General features: G+C 45.7%; 1 protein-coding gene across 2 annotated transcripts in view; it reads left to right on the plus strand.

The window, feature by feature from the left end:
- cdh16 (cadherin 16, KSP-cadherin) overlaps positions 1 to 16,459 on the plus strand; it is a 178,661-nt gene that overhangs the window by 53,428 nt on the left and 108,774 nt on the right. For both annotated transcript variants that reach the window (XM_087995561.1, XM_087995562.1), the window contains exons 7-10: positions 2,687 to 2,818; positions 9,469 to 9,619; positions 12,073 to 12,285; positions 16,125 to 16,201. In XM_087995561.1, the coding sequence (XP_087851687.1) occupies positions 2,687 to 2,818; positions 9,469 to 9,619; positions 12,073 to 12,285; positions 16,125 to 16,201 (573 nt within the window). The remainder of the gene's footprint in view (positions 1 to 2,686; positions 2,819 to 9,468; positions 9,620 to 12,072; positions 12,286 to 16,124; positions 16,202 to 16,459) is intronic.

A 16,459-nucleotide genomic window follows, 5' to 3' on the forward strand; every position in this document is an offset into this window, starting at 1 on the left:
CAATACCCTGAGGAATTCCTGCAGAGATATCCTGGAGCTGAGATGACTGACGTCCAACAACGTCGACCATCTTCCTATGTGCCATTATGACTCCATCAGTCGAGAGTTTGCCGCCTGATACCCATTCATTCCAGTTTTGCCAGGGCTCGTTGACGTCACACACGGTCGAATGCAGCCTTGATGTCAATAGCTGTCACTCTCACCTCCCTTCTGGGATTCTACTCCTTAGTCCATGTTTGAACTAAGGCTGGTTCCATGAAAATAGCTACCTATAATAGGCAGCATGGTGGCACAGTGGTTAGCACTGCTGCCTCACAGCGTCAGAGACCCGGGTTCAATTCCCACATCAGGCGACTGACTGTGTGGAGTTTTCACATTCTCCTAGTTTCTGCGTGGGTTTCCTGTGGGTGCTCCAGTTTCCTCCCACAGTCCAAAAATGTAGTGCCTGTAGTGTTAGGTGAAGGGGGGAATGGGAGTGGGTGGGTTGCGCTTCGGCGGGTCAGTGTGGACTTGTTGGGCTGATGGGCCTGTTTCCACACTGTAAGTAATCTAATTTAAACGTGTGAAGGGATAGTTCTGGTCGAATATCTCTCTGGGATTGTCAGACTGGGCCAGTCTCACCTCCCCCAGCAAATGTCCAGCTTTATTTTGCTGTAATGCCATCGAGTCAGCAGAGAGAGGGAAGCGTGAGTGCAATACGGACTGGGTTTGGGGCTAATGACAGTGAGCTTATCCAGTCGAGAGTGTGCTGCTGGAAAAGCACAGCAGGTCAGGCAGCATCCGATGGACTTTTGCCCGAAACACCAATTCTCTTGCTCCTCGGATGCTGCCTGACCTGCTGTGCTTTTCCAGCACCACACTCTTTAACTCTGATCTCCAGCATCTGTGGTCCTCCCTTTTTTCTAGTGTGCCAATCCAGCCCACCTCCCACTGTCACCATCAAGGAGAGCGAGAGAGTTCACCATCATCTTCACGAATGAGTTGGAAACATTGTGTTACTGATCAGTCCGGGATTGAAGAAGGATCAAGAATTTATATAGCACCTTTCACAACAAGGTCTCATTGCGCTCCACAGTCAATGATATATTTTCCTCATGTAGTTAACATTGCAAAAGGGGGAGTGTGACAACATGCTTGTGTGCAGTAAGATCTCACAGGCAGCTCTGTGTCCATGGACAGATCATCTGTTTCCAGTGATAGTGGCTGAAAGATAAATATTGGAGGTGACTGGGGAGACCCCCTACCCCACCACGGGGAGTACAGTGAGTGAGAGTCACTGCAGAGTCTCAGCCAGGCTCAGAGCTGCATCCTGGGCAGATCAGAGGTGAGTGAGACTACTCAGAAACATGTTCAATGATCAAGTGTGTCGAATATAATCTTAATGACAATAAAAACACACAAACATCAAACATTATAAATACTAATTATTATTAGGTAATAATCTAATGGTAGTATGAATATGTAAAATATAAAAAGTGAGAGGAGAAAGGGAAGGGACCTTCAGTGAAAGGAAATAAAGCACTTTTTGTGTAATATATTGTACCATGAGGAGGGAGGAAATGTAACTTTATCACAACAATAAATACTAGCCCAAACTTGACCAAACTGGATTGCCCACAATCCAACATGTTAAAGTAATCCCAAATTAATCAAGTTAATAAAACAACCTTTGATGCACACATGACCAAGTCTCTGACTAGCTCCACACTTGGGAAGGGGGCTCAGCCTTTGGGCAGTCACCCCTGCCCCCCCAGAGCCGTCAGTGGGTCCTGCTCCTTCTGTGGGGACTGCAGCGGTGAATTCTCAGAGTGGTCTGTCAATGAAGCCAAAACTCTATGCTATACCCCAGCCTCTCGATTCTCCCATCAGAGATTCTCAATACAAAAGGTCTGAACCAAGCATGAGTCTTATCGCTCAGACTTATCAAAATCTGCATAAAACTTCAGTTGTTGACCTGTCCACAGTGGTGTCTCTCAAATGGAAACTGTCCATCTCTCCAACTCCATTTCACTGACCATCTCCTCTTCATTATCCTGGCCGGAGCCCAAGGGTTATTGAAGTCAATTCATGAAGGGCACGTTCTCTTTTTAAACAGAAAGGCGGTGAAATTGAGAGTGAAAACATTATCCCATTAAAACAACAGCTGGATTATGATATCATTGGAACAGGGTCAAAATCCATGGCTAGAAAAAATGGTTACTGATCACATTATTGATTAAATTGATCTAAAGAAGAATCACTCCTGCTTTTAAACTTTACAAAGTAAGAACTCAGTTCAGGTCTTCTTAAAGATCTGAAGTGAAACAGAAAAAAAAACAATGGACAAGTTTGGGAAAATGAATGAATTCCTGGTATAGACCTGTAGGATCGAACTCTGTGGGGCAGAACGAGACAGGTTTGAGTTTATTGTCTAAAGGAGAGCGTCGCTGACAGTGCAGCGGTCTGTTGGTAAGGGAGTGAAGGGGATGATTTTGTGTCCAGTTTTACAGAGTGGCTCACCCTCTGACTGGAAGCTGAGAATGTGAGTGTCCATGTCACAACGCGCCTGTGAGTTCTCCTGAGAGTAACTAGGCGACCACTTCATGAGTGAAAGATGAAAGGCTGCACTGTACAGGTTTTTGTTTTGGCTGAAAGTTCTCAATGGCTGGCTGATTCCTGCTCTTGTTTTAAACTCTGGTGCTTTTAGGTTCAATGGAATAATGATCGAGTGAACTACAGCCTGGAGGCCAAACCACCTTCTCCTGAAGGCCCTTTCATCATCGACCAAGAAGGCCAGATCTATTTAACTGAACCGCTGGACCGGGAACAAGGAGCAGAGGTAAACTATAGAATCATCGAATCCTAGAGCACGGAACAAGGCCATTTGATCCATTGTACCTATAGAACATAGAACAATACAGCGCAGAACAGGCCCTTCGGCCCTCGATGTTGCGCCGACCTGTGAACTATTCCCAGCTCCTCCCCCTACACTATCCCAAAATCATCCATGTGCTTATGTAAGGATTGTTTAAATCTCCCTAATGTGGCTGAGTTAACTACATTGGCAGGTAGAGCATTCCACGCCCTTACCACTCTCTGCGTAAAGAACCTGCCTCTGACAGCTGTCTTAAATCTATCACCCTGCAATTTGTAGTTATGCCCCCTCATACACGCTGACGTCAGCATCCTAGGAAAAAGTCTTTTACTGTCTACCCTATCTAATCCTCTGATCATCTTGTATGTCTCTATCAAATCCCCCCTTAGCCTTCTTCTCTCCAGTGGGAACAGACCCAAGTCTCTCAGCCTTTCCTCATAAGACCTTCCCTCCAGATCAGACAACATCCTGGTAAATCTCCTCTGCACCTTTTCCAATGCTTCCACATCCTTCCCGAAATATGGGGACCTGAACTGTACACAATATTCCAAATGTGGCCGCACCAGCATTTTGTATAGCTGCAGCATGATATTGCGGCTTTGGAACTCAATCCCTCTACCAATAAAACCTAACACACCGTGTGCCTTCTTAACAGCACTATCCACCTGGGTGGCAACTTTCAGGGATCTATGCACATGGACTCCAAGATCCCTCTGCACATCCACACGACTAAGACTCTTTCCACTGACTCAGTACTCTGCCTTCCTGTTATTCTTCCCAAAGTGCATCACCTCACATTTAGCTGCATTGAACTCCATTTGCCACCTCTCAGCCCAGTTCTGCAGTTTTTCCAAGTTCCCCTGCAACCTGTAACATTCTTCCAAACTGTCCACTACTCCACCGACTTTAGTGTCATCTGCAAATTTATTAATCCATCCACCTATGCCTGCGTCTAAGTCATTTATAAAAATGAAAACAGCAATGGTCCCAAAACAGATCCTTGTGGCACACCACTAGTGACTGGACTCTAGGCTGAATATTTTCCATCAACCACCATTCGCTGCCTTCTTTCAGAAAGCCAGTTTCTAATCCAAACTGCTAAATCACCCTCAATTCCATGCCTCTGCATTTTCTCCATCAGCCTACCATGTGGAACTTTATCAAAGGCTTTACCGAAGTCCATGTACACCATGTCAACTGCCCTACCCATATCCACATGCTTGGTCACCTTCTCAAAAAACTCAATGAGATTTGTGAGACATGACCTGCCCTTGATGAAACCATGTTGACTATCTGCAATCAAATTGCTGCTTGCTAGATGATTATAAATCTTATCTTTTATAATTCTGTCCAAAATCTTTCCTACAACAGATGTAAGGCTCACTGGTCCATAATTACCTGGGTCATCTCTACTGCCCTTCTTGAGCAAGGGCACAACATTTGCTCCAGTCCTCAGGTACTAAACCTATAGACAATGACAACTCAAATATCAAAGCCAAAGACTCTGCTATCTCCTCCCTAGCTTCCCAGAGAATCCTCGGATAAATCCCATCCAGCCCAGGGGACGTGTCTACTTTCACTCCTTCTAGATTTGATAACACCTGTTCGTAACTAACCTCAATCCTTTCCAGTCTAATTTCTCGTACCTCATTCTTCTCCTCTATAATATTCTCCTTTTCCTGAGTGAAAACCGATGAGAAATGTTCATTTAGCACCTCTCCGATCTCCACAGGGTCCACACTCAACTTCCCACTTCTGTCTTTGACTGGCTCTAGTCCTACCCTAATCATCCTTTTATTCCTCACATACCTATAGAAAGCTTTAGGGTTCTCCTTTATTCTATTTGCTAAAGACTGCTTGTGTCCTCCCGTTGCGCTTCTTAACTCTCTCTTTAAATCCTTCCTCGCTGATCTGTAACTCTCCATCACCTCATCTGTACCATCTTGTCTCACCGTCACATAAGCCTCCCTCTTCTTCTTAACAAGAAATTCAATTTCTGTAGTAAACCATGGTTCCCTTACCTTATCACTTCCTCCCTGCCTGACAGGGACATACCTATCAAGGACACACAATATCTGTTCCTTAAACCAGCCCCACATTTCCATTGTCTGCATCCCCTACATTTTGCTACCCCCATTCTATGCATCCTAATTCTTGCCTAATTGCATTATAATTGCCCTTGCCCCATCAATAACTCTTGACCTGTGGCATGTACCTATCCCTTTCCATCGCTAAACTAAACGTAACTGAATTATGGTCACTCCCTCCAAAGTGCTCACCTACAACTAAATCAAACACCTGGCCTGGTTCATTACCAAGCACCAGATCCAGTGTGGCCTCCCCTCTTGTCGGCCCTTTGACATACTGTGTCAGGAAACCCTTCTGTACACATTGGACAAAAACTGATCCATCCGACATACTAGGGTTATAGCATTTCCAGTCAATGTTGGGGGAGTTAAAGTCCCCCATAATGACCACCCTGTTCATTTCACTCCTACTCAGAATAATTTTGCCAATCCTCTCTTCCACCTCCCTGGAACTCTGCGGAGGCCTTTAAAAAACCTCCAAGCAGTATGACTTTTTCTCTCTCCTGACCTCTCCTCTAACCTCAGCCCACACTACTTCAGTCGACGAGTCCTCATCAAAAATTCTCTCAGCCACCATTATACTATCTTTGACTAACAAAGCCACACCTCTCCCTCTTTTACCACCTTGCCTGTCCTTAATGAAAGATCTAAACCCTGGAATTTGCAACATCCATTCCTCACCCTGCTCTATCCATGTCTCCGAAATGGCCACAACATCCAAGTCCCAGGTACCTATCCATGCTGCAAGCTCACCTACCTTATTTTGGATACTTCTGGTGTTGAAGTAGACACACTTCAAACCACTTTGCTGTCTGTGACCCTGAAATCCTGTCCCTGTCCTTCCTACTCTCACCCTCCTGTGCACTGCAACTACACCTCTGGTTCCCATCCCCCTGCTGAGCTAGTTTAAACCCACCCGAATAGCACCAGCAAATTTCCCACCCAAAATATTAGTACCCCTCCAGTTCAAGTGAAGACCGTCCTGTTTGTACAAGTCCCATCTTCCCCAGAATGAGCCCCAATTATCCAAGAACCTGAAACCCTCCCTCCAGCACCATCCTTGCAGCCACGTGTTCAGCTGATAACTCTCCCTATTCCTTGCCTCGGGATCACGTGGCACGGGTAACAAACCAGAGATGACAACTCTGTTTGTTCTAGCCCTCAGCTTCCACCCTAGCTCCCTGAAATCCTGCCTTACATCCCTATCCCTCTTTCTACCTATGTCGTTGTTACCTACATGGTCAACAACTTGAAGCTGGTCACCCTCTCCCTTCAAGATCCCAAAGATACAATCCGAGATCTCACGGACCTTGGCACCTGGGAGGCAACACACCGACCGCAAGTCTCGTTCATTCCTTTGATAGCCCTGCTCTCCAGTTCTTTCCCCACAACCCTGTCTCTAATGAATCTGTTTACACCTCCTTCTCAGGCAGCGTGTTCCAGATCACCAGAACTCACTGTCGAAATGAAAATTGCAATAGCGTTGACATTTGTGTCCTGTCCTCACTAACCCAGTTCCTGTGGAAGCAGTTTAACCTGAACTACTCAATCTATCCGGCCTAGGATTCTGGACATCACAGTTACATCTCCCCTTGACTGTCTCTGTCAAACACCCGAGATTGAGTTTTTCAGTTTGATTCCATTTTAATTCAAAGTACACATCACCAAACTCTAAACCCGTTCCCCATGTGTCTTGATGAAGTTGGCAGGGCTCCCAGTGAATGGTGATAGAACTCCTGCCTCTCGGGCCAAGAAATTTGGGCCCAGGTCCCACCTTCTCCAAACATGGATTTTAAAAATGTTTTAATTAAAATATCTACATCCAGTCAAGTATTACCTAGTTGTCCCCTCAATTGACATCTAATCATCTGTTCCCTAGTTTGATTTCTTAGGTATCTCTGCCGACTCCTACTCGATGTAAAATTCTGTGTGAGGGTGAACAATCTCACCACCTCCAGCATCTCCACATCACTGATACATTCCAGTAAATCTCCCCAACTCCCTCTCCAATTCCTTGACATCTTCTCTCAAGTTCTTATGAAACTAATCATTTTTACAAATTTCTGCATTAAATTTCAGCAGCTATGCATCTATTTCTCTGTCTACCAGTCTCTATCTCCCTGATGAAGGACTTTTGCCCGAAACGTCGATTTCGCTGCTCCTTGGATGCTTCCTGAACTGCTGTGCTCTTCCAGCACCACTAATCCAGAATCTATCTCCCTGAAGTCTGTTTCTCTCCACATTACTATGCACTGCCACATTTACAATTTGTGTCATCAGTCACCTTTTAAATGATGCTTTGTCCACCTCAGAGCAGGTAATTAATGCATCTCAAAAGGAGTAAGGATCACAACACTGGTCCCTGCAGAAACTCGATGTAGATTTCGCTCCTTCCACTCTCCAAGTGAGGAACTTGTCCCTTACATCTCCTTTGAACTTTTCCCTCTCATCTTAAATGCACACCCCTAGTATTCAATATTCCAACTCTGGGAGAAGCTTGATAAGGTTGTGGTTGATCTGGTTGTAATCTCAGCTCCACAATCCTGCCTTGCTCCCCCTCCCACCCCTCACCAACACTGCCCTCCCCCCGCCATTCCCACCCACCACCTCTCATAAGCCTAACTCTCTTGTTGGTTAAAGATCTGTCTCACTCAGAATAAATTTAAAGAGGAAACATTCAATACTACTGGGAAAGAAAATTCCACACTCCCACAAGAAACAAAAATTCCCCTCATCCCTGCCTTAGAATCAGGAACTCACCTTTACTCCCCTGGTTTTGATCCTCAGCTTTAGTCTCCCCCCAACGAGAGGGAAGTCCTCAACTTGACCCTGTCCCCTGACAACCTCAAATGTTTCAGTAAGAAAGGGAAGCAATGGCCTAATGGTATTATTACTAGACTATTAATCTGAGGACCTGGGTTCAAACCCCGCCATGGCAGATGGTGGAACGTGAATTAAATGAAAATTAACAGCCTATCGATGATCAACAATCAATTGTCAAGAAAAATCGTCCATCTTGTTCCCTAACATCCTTTAGGGAAGGAAACTGCCTTCCTTACCCGGTCTGGCCTATGTGTGACTCCAGACCCACAGTGATGTGGTTGACTCTTAACTTCCCTCTGGGCAATAAGGGATGGGCCGTCAATGCTGCCAAGCCAGTTACGCCCTCACCTATGAATGAAGAAAGAAAAAAAAAACACCCTTCATTGTTCTAAAGCACAAAGAGCTTAAGCCCTGCTCCTGGTCTCTGTCCTGGAGTACTGTAGACAATCAAAGGGTGGTACCTCTTCAGTCATGATGGAAAGGTCTTCAAATGACGGATGAGTGAGTTGGGAGTTCTGCTCTGAGAAGATGTTGGATAGTTAGAGGCCTTTCCCTTGGAACCAAGAAGGTTGGGAGGAAGTAGAGATTCCCAAGGTGTGGACAGATAGACTGAGGAAAGCCAATTATCTTGTGCAAGTGATAGCGCTCGAGGGGATACAGAGGAGGTTCACCAGGATGTTGTCTGGGATGGAGCTAGAAGGAGAGACTAGATAGGCTTGGATTGTTTTCTTTAGAGCAGAGAAGACCATGGAGGGGGACATAACTGAGATGTAGAAGGTTATGAGAGGCATGGACAGGGTAAAGAGTGAGCAGCTGTTCCCCTTGGTCGAGGGGTCAGTTACAACTGGATATAGTTTTAGGGTAAGGGGCAGGAGTTTCAGAGAGGATTTGGGAAAATTTTCACTCAGCAGATGGTGGGCATCTGGAATGCACTGTTTGGAAAAGTAGGGGAGGCTGGAAACCTTAGAACCTTTAAAAAAAAAATTGATGAGTATTTCAAATATCATAACATTCAAGGGTATGGGACAAGTGCAAGAAATTGGGGTCAGCGCACTTTTAGTGGTAGTTATGTCAGTGCAGACTCGATGGGCCGAAGGGCCTGTTCTGCACTGTATGAATCTATGAGGCTATGAGTGGATCAGTAACCAGAGCCAAGGACTTAACAGCATTGCCAACAGATCCTGAGGGGAGCTGAGGAGAAAGATCTTCACTCTGAGAGATGTTAGGATTTGGAATATTCATTCTGGAAAGCTGATGGGATTTGATTCTATAAAGAAATTTTAAATTGAGTTGGAAGGAGATGCAGAAATGAGGGAGTTATGGTCAAAAAGAGGGAATTTTGAACTTGGAATGATTGCACTTTCAAAGAGCCAGCAAAGGCCCAGTCGACCGAATGGCCTCTTATGGTGCTATCCAGTGTCTTGCAGCTGTCCCCAGCCACCTCCTGAAGGAGGTGCATGTGATTAGAGCTACCCTGAGGATGGGAGCAATTGCACTGTGATGCCTTCCATAGTTGACCAGCTGCCAATATCCTCTGGAGCAGAGTATCTGGGTGAGGGGATTGAACCCGAGTTATTGCTGGTGGAGAAATGAAGGGAATGTGGTTATTAAGCATCTGGATTATTTCCCTGGGGAGGTTTGTAATGGTGATTGTATGCAGAGTGTAATCTAGCTGATGTTGAAAGTTTTGACCCTCTCCTTTAGTATGCACTGCTGATATCTGTAGAGAGCTCTGATGGAGAGCTTCTTGATGAGCCACTGGAGTTGAGAGTATCGGTGACGGACGACAACGACAACGCGCCCGTGTGCATCCCTGAGAGTTACCAGGCAACAGTCCGTGAGCAACAGGTTCAAGGTGATCAACCTAACATCACAGTTATCACAACAGAGAGCAGGGGAAAGAAATGAAAACAGCGAAAGCTGGAGAAACTCAGCAGGTCTGGTAGCATCTGTGGAGAGAGAGAAACAGAGTTAACCTTTCAGATGAAGAAGAGACATATCAGAGTTGAAACATTAACTTTGTTTCTCTCTCAACAGAAAAGTAACATTCACACCACACACATGCCAAACAATGACCATCACCAACAAGAGACAATCTAACCACTGCCCCTTGACATTCAACGGTATTACCATCACCGAAACCCCCACTGTCAACATCCTGGGGGTTATCATTGACCAGAAACTCAACTGGACTCACCACATAAACACAGTGGCTACTAGAGCAGGTCAGAGGCTGGGAACACTGCAGCAAATATCTCCCCTCCTGACTCCCCAAATCCTGTCCACCATCTACAAGGATCAAGTCAGGGGTGTGATGGAATACTCCCCACTTACCCAGATGGGGGCAGCTACAACAAACACTCCAGAAGCTTGACCCCAATCTCGGACAAAGCAGCCCCCCTTGATTGGCACCACATCCACAGGCATCCACTCCCTCCACCGACTCTCAGTAGCAACAGTGTGTACCATCTGCAAGATACTCGGCACAAATTCACCAAACATTCTCAGACAGCACCTTGTAAATCCAGGACCACTTCCATCTCGAAGGACAAGGGCAGCAGATACATGGGAACACCACCCCCTGCAAGTTCCCCTCCAAGCCAATCATCATCCTGATGTGGAAATATATCACCATTCCTTCAGTGTCACTGGGCCAGAATCCTGGAATTCCCTCCCCAAGGGCATTGTGGATCTACCTACAGCACATGGACTGCAGCGGTTCAAGAAGGCAGCTCACCCCCACCTTCTCAAGGGGCAACTAGGGACGGGCAATAAATGCTGGGCCCAGGCAGCGACGCCCATGTCAAATGAGTGAATAAATAAAGATGCTGCCAAACCTGCTGCATTTCTCCAGCACTTTCTGCTTTTATAATCAGATCTATAGCATTTACAGTGTTTTACTTTTATGTAGAAAAATAGGAAAGACTTAGATTCGTGTATCACCTCAGTGATGCCTCCCCTATGTGCTTGGACATTGGGTGAGACAGCACTGGACTAGATTGCTATAGTCCACTGACTAATCCTCACAGTGTAAACCCAGCTGAGCTTAGCCTGGTATCAGGACAGTGAGGGGGAGAGTTGGGAATGTAACATCACGCAGACTGTTAACCTTCCATTTCTGTTTGGAACCAGAATCTCTTCCTGTCCATCCCTCAGGGAGAAGATGACCATGGCCACTCTCTGGGTGGTTTCCCAGGGTTCCAGTGGGAATGGCTGTACCTGCTCAGGCTGACCAAGCGAGGGGACTGCAGGCGATTGAGGTTGAGAGTGTTGTTGGCTCAGCATTTCCTCTCCTTGTCTTTTAGAAACATGGAAACCTAGAAAACAGGAGCAGGAGAAGGCCACTCGGCCCTTTGAGCCTGCTCTGCCATTCAATATGATCATGGCTGATCATCCACACCCTGTGACTGCTTTCTCCTGAGTCCTTTCATTGGGAATACTGTATCCCTAAGAACTTTACCTAACGCATTCTTGAAAATATTCAATGTTTTGACCTCAACCACCTCAACCCACTCACTGGGTGAAACCATTTCTCCTCATCTCAGTCTGAAATGGCCAAGCCCGAATTGTTAGACTGTGACCCTCTAGTTCTGGACTCCCCGACCCCAGGGAAAAGCCCTTGTCTTTTTATTCTATCCATGCCCTTCATGATTTTATAAACCTCTATAAGGTCACCCCTCAGCCTCCAACACTCCAGGGAAAACACTCCAGGGAAAACACTCCTGTTCAGCCTCTCCCTGTAGCTCAGATCGAGTTTATTATAAGATACTGATAAAGTTCAAGCTCTAACAGTTGATTAGACTTTGTTACTGATGCTATCAGAGGATCTGTGGTCATCACTCCATGAGATCTCAAACAGCAACTTCCCCGTCAAACCAGAACATCACCTGATTAGGTGGAGCTTCATTAACCCTGTCAGAACCAGGACAGTGTTCGCTTACAGAGTTGGGATTGTTCACCTCCCCAGCTGACTGGGGGAGTTGGGGGTGTGGTGGGATGGAGGTGTTGTTTGGGGGGGGGGGGGGGAGGAGATTTCATTGCGGATGAATATTGTGAAGGGATTTGACAGGACTAATAGGGATAACTTGATTCTGTTGGTCAGAGGGTCTATGTTAGGATGTGGAACACCATACCTGTAAGAATGAGAAACAATGGATAAATAGTTGGAGAGCTAAAACATGCAGCATGAAATAGAAAGAGCTGATTGTAGAGCTCCTTTAAAGAGAGAATACAGAGATGATGGGCTGAATGGCCAGCTTCTATCCCATCTTATTGAGTGATGCTGCAGATTGCTGACTCCTTTTCCAGGTTCACATCTGGTCACCTTGACAGCGACTGATCAGGATGATCCCAGGACTGAAAACGCCCACCTTTCCTTCCGACTCCACAGCCAGGAACCTTGGAATGATGGCAGGCTGCTATTTACCATCAGTGCCAACGGGACCTTGACACTGGCCAGGGACATGACCGGCTACACATCAATGAAATACCAACTGGAGGTGCTGGTGGCTGACCATGCTGGTGAGGAAGCACAGGCAGTGATTGGAACTGAAATGTTTCAGACAGTGGCATTGAGTGGGCAGCATAGACAGGCCATTCAGCTTATCTGGTCTTTGCTGGGCATTATGCCCCACATGGACACTCCTCCAACCGCAATCAGGGAACAATCCTTTCCGTCTCCTTCCCCACTTCATCAAAAGCTTCACAGCCTTCGACAGTTATTGACCCCCCCTCCCCCAACAACAACTTCTCCAGCTCCTTCACATACTGTGATCAATTGGAATAATCTCCTCTGCGGCATCTCCAGGATGTGAGACCTTTCCAATGCTGTGCAGGCTTTTCCTTAAATACATTTAACATAAATACCTCACCTGAAGACATTTTTCCTTCATCCCCTTGACAATAAATCAGTAAGAAATGTCCCATTGAACAGAAAATCATAGAATGACCCTCCCAGGTCAGGGACAGCACAGGGTTAGATACAGAGTAAAACTCTCTCTACACTATTCCCATCAAACACTCCCAGGACAGGGATAGCACAGGGTTAGATACAGAATTAAGCTCTCTCTACGCTGTCCCCATCTAACACTCCCAGGACAGAGATAGCACGGGGTTAGATACAGAGTAAAGTTACCTCTTGAACGTGTGGCTGGGGAACTGGTGCAGGAAGCAAGGATTTAAATTCTTGGATCACTGGGGTATGTTTTGTGGTAAGTGTAAGTTATACAAGAGAGAAGGTTTGCACCTTAATAGGGACCAGCATTCTGGTAGGCAGGTTTGCTACTGCAACACAGCTACGTTTAAACTAAGTAGCGGGGGGGAGGGGACAAACTGGATGTTTAAGAAGGAAATTGAAGGGAAAGTTAGAACAAGGGAAGTCAAGAAAGACAACGGTATCAAAGAGGCAGAAAACTCAGAAAGGGATCATGCTGTAAGGTTGAGTGAAATAAGGGTTGATGGGAAGGGTGAGGGCAGTAACAAATTAAAAATACTATACATGAATGCACGAAGTATTAGAAATAAGATGGATGAGCTTGAGGCTCTTTTGGAAATTGGCAGATACGATATTGTGGGGATAACTGAGACGTGGCTTCAAGTGGACAGGGCCTGGGAAATGAATATTCAAGGCTACACGTGCTATCGTAAGGACAGACTGACGGGGAGAGGGGGTGGGGTGGCCTTGTTGGTAAGGGATGATATTCAGTCCCTTGCGCAGAGCGACCTAGAATCAGGGGATGTAGAGTCAGTATGGATAGAGCTGAGAAACTCTAAGGGTAAAAAGACCCTCTTGGGAGTTATCTACAGGCCCCCAAACAGTAGTCTGGATGTCGGATGTAAGTTAAATCAGGAGCTGAAATTGGCCTGTCACAAAGATGTCACTACAGTTGTTATGGGGATTTCAACATGCAGGTAGACTGGGAGAATCAGGATGGTATTGGGCCACATGAAAGAGACTTTGTGGAGTGCCTCCGAGATGGATTCTTAGAACAGCTGGTGCTGGAGCCTACCAGGGAGAAGACAATTCTGGATCTGGTATTGTGCAATGAACCAGAATTGATCAGGGATCTCGAAGTGAAGGAGCCATTAGGAGGTAGTGACCATAATACAATAAGCTTCAATCTGCAATTTGAGAGGGAGAGGGTACAATCGGTAGTGACAATATTTCAGTTGAATGAAGGGAACTATGGAGCTATGAGGGAGGAGCTGGCCAAAGTTCAATGGTGCAATACCTTAGCAGGGATGACAGTGGAGGAACAATAGCAGATATTTCTGTGTATAATGCAGACGTTGCAGGATCAGTTCATTCCAAAAAGGAAGTAAGATCCCAGGAGGAGGCAGGGGCGGTCGTGGCTGACGAGGGAAGTTAAGAAACATATAAAGTTAAAAAAAAAGTATAACATAGCAAAGATAAGTGGGAAAACGGAGGAATGGGAAGCTTTTAAAGAGCAACAGAGGATTACTAAGAAAGAAATACGCAGAGAAAAAATGAGGTACGAAGGTAAACTGGCCAAAAATATAAAGGAGGATAGTAAAAGCTTTTTTAGGTATGTGAAAGGGAAAAAAATGGTTAAGACTAAAATTGGGCCCTTGAAGACAGAAACAGGAGAATATATTACGGGGAACAAAGAAATGGCAGAAGAATTGAATCTGTGTTCACTGGGAAAGATACAAGCAATCTCCCTGAGGTAACAGTGGCTGAAGGACCTGAACTGAAGGGAATTTATATTTGCCAGGAAATGGTGTTGGAGAGACTGTTAGGTGTGAAGGCTGATAAGTCCCTGGGGCCGGATGGTCTACATCCCAGGGTACTGAAGGAGGTGGCTCGAGAAATCGTGGATGCGTTGGTGATTATTTTCCAGAGTTCGATAGATTCGGGATCAGTTCCTGCGGATTGGAGGGTGGCAAATGTTGTACCACTTTTTAAGAAAGGTGGGAGAGAGAAAGCAGGAAATTATAGACCAGTTAGTCTGACCTCAGTGGTGGGAAAGATGCTGGAGTCTATTATAAAGGATGAAATTACGACACATCTGGATAGTAGTAACAGGATAGGTCAGAGTCAGCATGGATTTATGAAGGGGATAGCACAGGGTTAGTAACAGAGTAAAGCAGCCCGTACCTTGTCCCTATCAAACAGAATAAAGCTCTGTTCAATCATAATTAGCTCATGGTGGGTCATGAAAAATGGTGTTTTTATTGATGTAGGAACCTTGCCTCACATCCTCCACACATCATCAATTCCTTTCCTGTTGCATTGCCAAATGATAATGCAGGACAAAAAGACAATATAAGGTGAAATAAAGGAGTAATAGGAATGGGCTGAATGGAGTATAAGAACTGGTCTTAACTGAGCTTGTTGCAAAGTGAGTTTCTGTGCTGTCCATTCTCTGTTACAAACAGCCAGGTAATCTGGTTGTGATATTGAAGTTGGTGGAAGACTGGAGGCCATAGAAGAATCATAGAAACCCTATAGTGTGGGAACAGGCCCTTCGGCCCAACTAGTCTACATCAGCCCTCCGACGAGTAACCCACCCAGACCCTATCATCCTATATTTTTACGCCAACCTAATTTTCACATGCCTGAACACTGTGGGTAATTTAGCATGGCCAATTCACCCTGACCTGCACATCTCTGGACTGTGGGAGGAAACCCACACAGACACAGGGAGAATGTGCAAACCTCAACCAGACAGTTACCCAAGGCTGGAATTGAACCAGGGTTCCTGGTGCTGTGAGGCAGCAGTGCTAACCACTGAGCCACCGTGCCGCCCTGCTCAGTCAGTGACACTGATTCCACTGTTTCCCATCATCTCACAGAACCTGTAACATTACCTAAACAAAAGGCACACACCACAGCAGGTCATGAGATTTGATTTCAATTAAAAAGCAACTAGAATTAATAATTAATCTGAGTCTTGGTCTGCTGGTTGTTATAAAAACCCAACAGGTTCTTTCACATCCTCTCAGCCATCGTTACCTGGTCTGCTCCTCACCCACAGCAATGGGCTTGACACTTAACTGCCCTCTGAACAATTAGTGAGGGGTAATAAAAGCTGGTGAGACCAGAGACACACTCCTCCCATTAAGAAATAACATTCGAAACAATAAAATGATTTATTAAATGATAAAATGATGCCACGTTGCAGCCCAATTTCTGGATTGTCAGTAAGATTACCTCTCAGGAAGGCACTTGAAGTCACAACCCTCTGATTAATGTCACTAACTGAGCGCTGCCATTACAAGAGCTCTTTGATGTGAAAGCTGGTCTTAACGCTGCCTGAGGGGCATTCGGATACATGGTGTCCACGGGAATGTTTTATCACAAACCTAACTCTGAGTCTGTGTTGAACTTTCTTTGACAGGATTGTCAGGGACTTGCACAGTGACTGTCGATATTGAGGAGGTGAATGACAATGCACCAGTATTCCCGCAGAAACAGGTACACCAGTGAGGAACGTTCTTTGGTATTGTTTCAACATTCACATGTAGGATGCTCAGGAAAAGCCATGTCAGACCACAGTTCCCCTGATACTGTCCCCATCAAGCGAAAGCAGCAGTAGCCACTACAATTTGTTAAGTGCACTCAGGAAAGTTTCCTCAAGCAGTATATAGAGGGTGCTACTCGGGAAGGGGCAAAACTCGACCCACTTTTAGGAAATAGGGGAGGACAGATGATGGAGGTGACAGTGGGGCAGCA

The sequence above is a fragment of the Chiloscyllium plagiosum genome, unplaced genomic scaffold, assembly GCF_037043375.1.
Source record: "Chiloscyllium plagiosum isolate Xiang-an unplaced genomic scaffold, Cpla_swu_hap1 HiC_scaffold_17, whole genome shotgun sequence".
NCBI lineage: Eukaryota > Metazoa > Chordata > Chondrichthyes > Orectolobiformes > Hemiscylliidae > Chiloscyllium > Chiloscyllium plagiosum.